The 10,058-nt window shown below is 37.4% G+C and overlaps 1 protein-coding gene across 2 annotated transcripts; it reads left to right on the top strand.

Moving 5' to 3' along the window:
- The first annotated feature begins 3,541 nt into the window (after nt 1-3,541).
- LOC137742200 (uncharacterized) lies at nt 3,542-9,575 on the top strand. Of its 2 annotated transcripts, none has more exons than XM_068481991.2 (7): nt 3,542-4,267; nt 4,696-4,809; nt 4,904-5,062; nt 6,771-6,932; nt 7,064-7,180; nt 8,525-8,635; nt 8,752-9,575. In XM_068481991.2, exons 1-7 carry the CDS (start codon nt 3,905-3,907, stop codon nt 9,232-9,234), a joined length of 1,509 nt encoding a protein of 502 aa, XP_068338092.2. In that variant the 5' UTR covers nt 3,542-3,904; the 3' UTR covers nt 9,235-9,575. The 2 variants fall into 2 exon arrangements, with proteins under 2 accessions (XP_068338092.2, XP_088535892.1); XM_088679766.1 differs by having other exon boundaries at nt 3,619-4,267; nt 8,525-8,647.
- The last annotated feature ends 483 nt before the right edge of the window (nt 9,576-10,058 follow it).

The following is a 10,058-nucleotide window of genomic DNA, read 5'->3' as shown; positions in this document are numbered from 1 at the left end:
CTTGTTAATCAACACATTAATGAGTAGCTTGTTCCTCATTAGGAATATCCATATTGAAGACCGGTGACCCTTCATATTGGGGGGTACCCAGGTGATGGTTGACGTTTATAGGGGTAATGGACTTGTATGACTGAGTATGTCTAGCCTCATGGAGCATTTCGAAAAGCTTCTCATATTGCTTATAGAGGATATCACTCTTCTTTGATATCTTGTTGTTCTAAGCCTCCAGCTCTTTGACTTTAGCTTGAAGAGCAAACTTTTTTCGTTCCTTTCTTCGCTGCCTCACATTAGGCACTAGAGGAGTATCGTTATGTGTGTTGTGGCTTCTTTCGCTCCCCATGTTAGAGAGGGATGCCTGGTCAAATGAAAGTGTATGAATGATGAAAACCAGCTTGACAAAGTTGAAGAGAGTAGGAATAAGTGTCTTTTCCCATAGTGGCGCCAAATGTTGATGCACAAAATCAGTGAAGACTTTGGAACAACGTAAAGTGTCAAGTTTGTGATCTTCGCTGGGTTGTTGCGGTCACTAGTGAGGATAAATATGTAAAGAGATAGAGATAGGGAAATAAATACAAGATGTACATTGTTCACCCTGAGTTTGGCTATAGAGGAGTTCTCATTAATAATGAAGGGTTTACACAAATACATAGGTCTAAGCATCATCATTAGTGAGTTCTAATGACTAGTTTAAGTATAGTAATGACATTAGGGATTAATTGTAGGAGAATGGTATCCTTATATGGTTGAGAAGAGTCTTTAGCTTTTGTCCGCGGTCGATGTGGGACTCATTGAGCTTTATTCTGACGTTGACATATGTCACGCTGTGATTGGCTTCTTAGTTAGAGGGAAACTTTTTGTGCTTCAGCAAGGGTGCCTCAGCATGAACCCCTCAGTGGGTCCTTGAATGTATGATGTTAACCGATGCTCGGTAGTTTTAGGATTGGTCAAGTATGGTACAAACACATCCAATTTGAATGTCTTCTGGAACAAATACACCGACCATTCAATTGGAATGAGGTTTGGTACAAATACATGCTTAGTTATCTTAAGCTTTACATAAATGGACAGATACAGGCACACACACAAAATAGAAAAAAGCCCAGTTTCATTCTAAGCTCAAACGAACAAAATTGAATAATATATTTAAAACCCAAGCATGAAAGCTTCACAAAGTGCCAGTAGTAGCTCAGTTCAGGTCAGGGCATAAAGCTACATGTTTTATTTGCGGTTGTGAAACAGAGGTCAGAGGCAACTTGTTATATAGGTAGCCATGCGTGTTAATAGATCTTCTTCTATACTAGTAGTAACAGTAGTAGGTGAATCGCTTTCTTAGGTAAGGTTTAGTTTCTTTATTAGAAGGAAAGATGGAATAGGAAGACGTGTTTCTAGAACAAACAAGATACAGGTTGAGAATGGGGAGTTAGCAAAGTTAGACAAGATTGGAAGACGAAAAGCAAGACCAGACGATGGAGACCATATCCCTGTAGAAGGCGTGAAACTCGTATTTGGGAAGAACTTTCTTGCCACTTAAGAGTTTTTCTCTTTCCTGGCGTGGAAACCCCTGGACGTTGTGCAACAACTCCTCTGATTGGCTAGACATCTCCTTGTTCGGGTCATGCACACCACAAGTAGACACAACTGGATCTCTTATTCGCCTTCCAACGAGGACTCTCTTATCCGTCTAGCTTACGGAAGACTATGCCGCCAACCAATGTGGCTGTACCCAGAAAAAGTAGTTGAACCAGCAAGACTTTGCCAAGGTTGCCAATCGTGACTAAAGGGAAATCCTTGTTTGAAAAAGAAATGGAGCTCGAACAACACTTGATGAAAAATCTACTTATCCTCGGGAATGGGAGCAAACCCATTCAAATCGTCAAGGGTCTGATGGGGACCAATAGCCTTTATGGTCTTCTTTCAGCCTCCCAAGGGCAGTCAAGACCCTATTTTCTTCAATCTCCTGAAAAGGGTTTAGGTCATATTTTCAAGGAACGAGCTCCGCGGCGCGGGTTTAGTTAAGTGTCGTGATTTGCAGTTATCTCCTAGTTTTGCATCTTCGTCTAGCCATAGACTAGCGCCTTTGTCTGATATTCTTTAATTAATTTTACCGTTTTTGTGTATCGGGTGTGGAATTTATTTGGCTTTCCTCCCCTCCATAACCTCCCTTCCCTCCATACTCTCTCAAGAAGGGGAGGAGTATCGGTTTCAGAGGGGCAAGCTGTGGATGAGTCAGCTCGCCGCCGTCGTCTGGGTCTCGTTGGCCGCCAAAGTAAAGGAGACCCATGTGCCCCTTCTCTTAGATTTGCAAGTACATGTAAATTTCCAATTGTAATTTGAGTGTTTGTGAAATTGCTGGACTGTTGTGTTTATTGGATTTCTCATGATTGTGATTAGGTGGAGGAAACAAAGTATGTTTTCGGAATGGAGCTTTTGGTGCTATTGACTCTCAAGTGGCGGATGAATCCAGTGACCCCAAATTCATACTTTGATAATGGAAAAAATCACTTTGGACTAAATTTGCTAACGGAGTACACCACAAGGGTTTAAATTCGAGTTTTTTTAGCACAGGGACTATCTTCTGAATACCTTATGACCACGGTGATCATTTATCCGATTTGGCCAAAAAAAAAAATACAGCAAAGGAGTTGAATAAAAAAGGTAATCAATTGTGAGTCAGAGTCCAATTTTCTCTATCACACCACACGCCCCCACGCTGCTTCTCCGATATCTCTCTTCTTCACTGCTTTTTTTCTCACAATATTAAACCCTAATTCATAATTTCATGCAATTGAAGAGAAATTTTCAAATCACAGAGGCATATATTGCGTTGGAATTTGAAGATTTAGGTATTTCTCATCTATAATAATTGTTTTTCTTTTGTACTTTTCAAGGCAAAATTCATAGAAATAAATCAAAGTTAAAAGTTAATATAATCATACTTGCAATCAACCATGTTGCAGGAAATGTTAAATGGACTTACTTTGATATCGGTTGAAAGTGGTTTTTTAGATAAGATTGACTATGAAGGTTTAAATGATGATTTTTCAGCAAAGAATGCCCGAAGAATCATTTTAAGTGAAACTTCAATGCTAAGTTTTGTTCATTTGGTTTATTAAGATTGAACTGATTGTTGATTATTTAGAAATATGGCTATTTTTGTAGCTTTTTCTTACATTTAATGATATTTAGAAAATTATAACTGGTGAGTTTTAAAGTTTGTTTCGGTATAGCTTTTTAGCATCAATACTTGTTCAATTTTTTTTTTTTTTTAAGTTTGTCTTATAAGAAGGTTCGTTTTATAAATTTCGCATAGAACTTTCGAAATCTCATAAACAGTCTTGGTAACAAGTTGGATCATATTACTAATTAATATTAACCGGTCAAATCGGGTAATATCATATTACCTGTTCATTTTAACGAATATTATATGATATGACTAATTAAAATATCAGGTATGCCACGAAAACAATATAAACACATAAACACAACACGCACCCGACCTTTGACCTTATCATTAGACATAGTCTAGCACTTTTCAACCTCTACCCTTTCTCACCATTACAACAACAAAAAATTAGGAAGACTAATTTCATAAATTGTGCTAGTTTTGAATTTGAATCCGAAAGACAAATAGATGAGAAGAATGACAATTTTTCAAGTGTAGAAGAGGAAATTCCATCGCAATTGACCACTTGCAAGTGGCTCTTCTTCGGAATTCGCGTCATCATCAGAGTTTGTCCAAGTCCAATCACAACCGTCCATTAGAACTTCAAGTCCTCCAACGAGGGCCGCAATCCAGTGGAAACACCGTTTCAATCAAAATTCAAAAACACGCCCATCTCGTTGCTTTGACAGTCGTAAGTCCTCACAAAACTAGGGTTAGGGTTTGAGATTTGGGAACAAGAACATGGGCAAGACAGAGAGGCAAAGGGCCAAGCTCGATTGGGACGAACTGAGCGAAGAAGAACGAGAACTAACCAATAAATACCCTTCGAAATCCGCCGCCGAGCACAACAGCAGCGACGACGATGAGGCCAACGAAGATCTCAGCCTCAAAATCGTCGAGAAAGCTTTGTTAATGCGGGCGGCAAAGTTGGCACCCGATAACAACGCTGCCGTGTCTGGCGAGCCGAGTGGTGGTTTGGTTGAACCCCCTTCTTCGTCTCCTTCGCCAGAAGAGGAAGTTGCGGGTGCAGTTTTGGAGACTAAGAAGGTAAGGAGGAAGGAGAGGATGAAGAAGATTAAGAAGATGAAGATTGAAGATCAAGCTGTGAGTAATTTTCGATTTTACTCTGTTTGTTTCTATAGAAAGTTGATTTAATGAGTAATTCCGTTATTTCTTTGATCGGCATTAATCTTAATTGTTATTTTTGGTATACAATTTTGTTAATTGTGATTAGAGAAGTATAAATGGTGAGAAGCATTTTTTTTTTAAATCAAAAAAGTAATGTTAGAGCAGTTTTTATTTGATTTCAAATAATGGATTGAATTGGAGAATTAGATTATAAACTCGAGAAGGCGCTTAGACTATTAATTTTATTGTCTGTTTTGTCTCATTTTCTGGCGTATACGGATTAATATTCTTTGATTGAGAAGGGGATGATAGAGCTGTTTATGTATGACTGACATACATTTGATTGAGAAGAGGATGATAGAGCTGTTTATGTATGACTGACATACATCCCGTTATTTGTTTAGGTTCTTCCAAAAGAGGGAGAGAAGGTAGAGGCGGCTAATGCTGTAGATTTGGCCGAGGCAAAACAACTGGAAAATGTTGAGTTTACCGACAATGTTGTGCTGCGGAGACTTCTTGTGAGTTCAAATATTTGCTTTGAAATGCCCTTTTGAAAATGAAAAACTATATGAAGGCCTTAGCATAGTGCCTATCTGATTTCTATTATATCAGCGGGGACCAAGGTATTTTGATCCTCCAGATAGTAGCTGGGGAGCATGCTTTAACTGTGGTGAAGAAGGTCATGCGGCAGTGAATTGTACCGTAGCTAAGCGAAAGAAGCCGTGCTTTGTTTGTGGCAGTTTGGAGCACAATGCCAAACACTGCAGAAAGGTTAGTTGGAAGATAACACAATTCTAAGTTGGCTCTTTTTACTTTCTGAAAATGATTGTCAAATAGTCTGGAGTAATTAGTTGAATTGGCCCTATTCTCGAAATCTAACACCATGTTTGGATGAGGAAAATAAACCTGGAATTTGGATAAAAGTCAAAATTTATAAATTGAGAGGCACCAATTCCCTTGTTTGGATTCTGAGCATAGAAATTTAGAATTTCCGCTTGGAAAAAAAAAAAACTTGGAATTTGGGACATCTAATTCCCACGCTTAAATTCCATCTAAATAGGTGTCATTTACAATTTCTATGGTTGAGAGTTTGAAAATAATAAATTCCGTATTCAATTCCATTGTTCTTTTAAGTTAACCAAACAAGAAAATTCACAAATTCTAGAAAATAAAATCCCATCATTTCAATTTTGGTCATTTTAAAATTCTTTATTAATTTTAAATTTCTTCATCCAAACATAGTGTAAGTTACTGCACGTTTATTAGTCCGGATGGTGGTGGAGCGTAGTCCACATGTTTTATCTTGACATGAAAGATTTAAATTGATTCCTTCTTTTACTTTTTTTTTTAGTAATTGTGGAAGGATGGAGAACTTTCTTTTGGTAGTGCAATTAATAATCGATATATTTTTTTTCTCCTCTTGATTTCTAAGAAGGATTAAGTGCATGTTGGTATTGTAGACGTGGGCCGCTGACAATGTTCTAAAATACGCTAGGTGCTAGTTGGGCGGCGGAATGGGGCCTAGCGCCTAGGTGGCTAGACGGGCGCCTAGGCAAACTAGATGGATTTAAGTAAATCTATTGTATTTCGTATAAATAAGTGTCAGCTTATACTTGAATATATATAAGTTCATCATAAACTATAAAATATAATGAAAACATGGGGAACAAGCGTATAATATGTTTTCATTTAAGTATTCAACAAGTCTCTTATAATTTATTGAGAAAAAAAAAATGCAAAATTAAAGTGATCTATTTTCTATCAGAGTGAGTCACGACCTAGGCGGGTGCCTAGGCGAGTATGGGCGGGCTAAGCAGGTGACTAGGAGGTTTAGGCGGTGGTGGCCAGCCGCCTAGCGCCTATGCGGGGATTTTTAGAACAGTGGCTGCTGATACACATGCTCTCTTCTGTTTCCTAGGTCTTGTTTGATAAGAAAGATCCAAATATATAAAGAAAGGTTTTCCTGTTTTGTTAATGCTATACTAGCATATGGGAACACACAAAGTGTGTGAGAAATTTTTTTATTATTGTTTCTGAAATAGAAGGAGAGAGGAAGAGAGTGATAGAGAATGTGGGAGTGGGAAGTTTTTTTTTATTTTTTATTTTTAGTTAGAGATATGTTAGGATTACATGTAGCTGAGGCTTTGAAAAAAAGCAAAATTTGGTTGTGTGAAATTACATTTCTGCCCCATATTTCTTATTCATATTCTGTTTTAATTAGAGGGCTAAACTGGTAATTTCATAGGATTTTGGTGGACAATGAGTGTTTTATTAATTAGTAGAGATAATTGTTCAGATAGTGCCACCAGTTTCTGCATGTCATAATGCTTTTATGTCTTGTTACAAAGATGGATTTTAAAATATTTCCCCTACTTTTCCTCTTAATTTGCCGTGTTCTCATTGGATACTCTATCTAGGGTTTTTATGCATCCATTACTTATATGTGGCCTCTTATGCTATCTGTTTTAAATCTCTATAGGGACAAGATTGCTTTATCTGCAAAAAAGGTGGACATCATGCTAAAGACTGTACAGAAAAGCAGAATGGTGGCTCATTGAAGTCCCAAATATGTCTAAAATGTGGAGATTCTGGACATGATATGTTATCGTGCAGGAATAATTATTCAAATGATGATCTTAAGGTATTTTGAGATTTTTAAGCATATGTTCATATCAGAAATGTTCATATGATTTCTGATATGATATTAATAATTAGTTATATTGTTAAGCATTATGTTCAACAATGGTTTCTATGTTTCTTTTAATGAATCAGGAAATCCAATGCTATGTCTGCAAGAGATTTGGTCATTTATGTTGTGTCAAATATGTTGATACTAGTCCATGGGAAGTTTCCTGTTACAAATGTGGTTCAATGGGACATACTGGTATGGTAAGTTTTGTTACATTTTTCCAATGTTCTTTTTAATTTTTCTTTAGTGTTTTATCTTTGTGGTTGGTTGGTGAGGTGCATTAAAGGCTGCATATACGTGAACAAGGCGCATTGTCTTGGAAGTTGCATACATATGCAAGCAAGGTCTATTGTTTTGTAATGGGGATAGGGATATATTGTCCACGCACAAACATAGTGCTAAAGTGGTATTTTGACTTGTTGGAATTTGCTTTGATAAGTTGTATTATCTATATCAGTGATGATTTATAAGTACAATTTCCTCTTATGCATGGGTGCCTAAGAATTTTAAGGACCTCTTAGCTCGTCAGTTAGCTTTGTGGACAAGTCAGATGCATTTCAGTCATCCATGCTTATCTAATGAATGAGAAGCACATGTGCATTCAAGGACCTTTTTTCGGAGAAAAGTTTTAGATGAATACCCTTGATTCGCGCTGTAAAGTGGTTCCATTGGTTTGCTTAAATATGAAAAACATCATGTGATAAATTTTATTTGTATAGGCAGTGATGTGATTTCAACAGTATGGTTTAGAAGAATTTGTTGTTTTAAAAGCCTTATGTTTATTGATGAATTCTAGAAGAAACTAATTATTGCACTCCTGGTCTTTGAAAATTCTTTATCTTCCTTTTTTTTCTTTTTTATCCATTGTATTTCTTTTGATTCGTCTTTCCCTTGTTAAAACTGTATATGCAATGTGTTTGTACCATACTTCACTAATCCCGAAACTACCAAGCACCAATCAACTTCATACCTTTAGGGACCCACTTATGTATCAAATATACTCCTTAGATTCATACAAATATCTCAGTGTGAAGTTTAGTTTATTTCTCACTTGAAATACTAGTGGATCTAAATTTTCACTTACAATATGAATTTTATCTACAATAGGAATTAGAATTTTTCTCATGGTTATTTTATTTCGTACTACTTGCTTAAGAATAGATTAAATTAGATCATGTTTTAGTTTTTGGCTGGGAGTACTTTTTTTTTTTTTTTTTTTTCATTTGACAATTCTTTACATGCTCCATTCTTGTTGCACATGTTTATCAAGTATATCTTGTGATTTCTGAGGAGATTGGATGTTATGCAATCATATTTTTCTTTTTACAGCATCTTTTGGCCGTCTAAAATCTAATCAAATTTGGTTCTTAAAAATTATAGTTTCCTGCCTGTGTCCAAAAGAGGCTTCACACTGGGTTTTTTTTTTTTGTTTGTACTTCCATTTCACCGAAATGCCCATCCTCTTTTTTTTTTTTACTTCCATTTCCCCGAAATGCCCTTCCTTTTCTTACTTTTGTCTAAGAAAGGGGATTCTGTACATGCAGGCATGCGTAAGCTTACGTGGTGGGGAAACCACTGGTTTTGGTTCGCCTCGGTTATGCTACAAGTGTGGTGAAGGTGGTCATATTGCTCGTGAATGTGCAAGTTTGGTCAATGTAACTCTCAGTGTACACCTCCCAGAATTATTTTTAGCGCAATTTTCTTCTCTGTCGATTGGCAGTGGTAGTTTACTCGTGAAAATACTAACTGATGTGTTTTGTGAAACTTGTAGGTTCACAAAAGATTTGGGGAATCATCTAATTATTCTACTCCAGTTTTGAAACGCCATAAGGAAAAGAGAGACTACACGGGATTCAAGTCTGCTCCTCATGACCTAAATAAGGTCCATAAAAGGAAACAGACCCAATTTGAAGAAAGAGTTTTTACAACACCACAAAAGGCAAAACATAGATGTGGCTGGATAATGGATGATCCAGGGGACTTTTCCCCTAGAAAAGGCAAAAAGAACTATAGGAAGTCTACGGCAACACCATCTAATCAGGGTCATAGGGTTCCTAGTTTAACTGCAGGTGGTCATGCTTCAAGTTCTAGATCCTCTAAAAAGATTTGGGAGGATTCCAAAAGCCCTATCTCAAAGGGGTCGTCGAAGTCTTTTCAGCACGGATATTCTGCATCGAGGTTTAACAACTCTAATGGTGGTGGATATAGAAGAAATTATGATTGGATAGGTGATGAATATAATGGGCATTACTAAACCCAATGGAAGGAAGCGGCTGCAAAGGGGTATTCGTCAGTCCATAAGCCCCTTCTTCTTGTTAGTATTTTCATTTTTCTTTTGCAGCGATAATGATTTAGTCGTCATTTCCCTAGATGTTGAGAAGTATTGTATGCTACCCCGTTACCAGTTTATTCGTGAAAATTGTCAGACTAAATTTATGGTTGGGGAGAGCGTGTGGTAAAGGATGTGAGAATGTGACGTTTTAACATGGATATGGCTGTCTGAGGACAAATTTCAAAATATAGAGAGAAGGATGTGCTATAGCGATGTGCGATGCGATGTTTATATGCCATATTAATGCAAATTTATTGACTGGATGCTTGCACAGAACCACAATGGTAGATGAAAGGTAAAACAGGGCAGGCTAGGGCTCTGTATCGTGTTCTCTTTTTCTGAACAAGAGAGGAATCTGAATTTGTTTGGAGAGCGAGGCTCATGTTGAACAAGCATAGCAGCTAATTTCCGCCATGCTTGTTCAACCTAAATCGATTTGGTGGACTAGTGGCCTCACAGAAGATAATCAAACACTCCGATTCCTTGATTTTCTCTTGTTGCCTTGTGTACTTCACGACTGCTTCGTTATTGCGGTTTAGTGGGGAAACCCAGCCGGGGCTAAAGGAATGCAAGGATGCGGCAAAGCGGCTAGTGGGGGTGGTGTTCAAACCAGTTGAAGATGCTGTACAGGAGAGTGTGGACAGCCTCAAAGCAAAAGACTTATTGAAATGTTTGAAACAAGATACATGTCAAAGTTAAGCAGATGAAATGCTTGCAACTTTTAGCAACTCTACGAGAACACCAAT

Source organism: Pyrus communis, chromosome 11 (genome assembly GCF_041283825.1).
Source record: "Pyrus communis isolate YQ-2024b chromosome 11, ASM4128382v1, whole genome shotgun sequence".
Taxonomy (NCBI): Eukaryota; Viridiplantae; Streptophyta; class Magnoliopsida; order Rosales; family Rosaceae; genus Pyrus; species Pyrus communis.
Note: the sequence above shows the minus strand (reverse complement) of the source record. Positions and strands in the feature narration are given on the sequence as shown.

Bases quoted from the DNA above. Each gene is read 5' to 3' on its own strand.
- LOC137742200 (XM_088679766.1), top strand. From the start codon at position 3,905: ATGGGCAAGACAGAGAGGCAAAGGGCCAAGCTCGATTGGGACGAACTG. The intron at 4,268-4,695 runs GTGAGTAATTTT...TTATTTGTTTAG, and splicing joins TGAAGATTGAAGATCAAGCT to GTTCTTCCAAAAGAGGGAGA. The intron at 5,063-6,770 runs GTTAGTTGGAAG...AAATCTCTATAG, and splicing joins ATGCCAAACACTGCAGAAAG to GGACAAGATTGCTTTATCTG.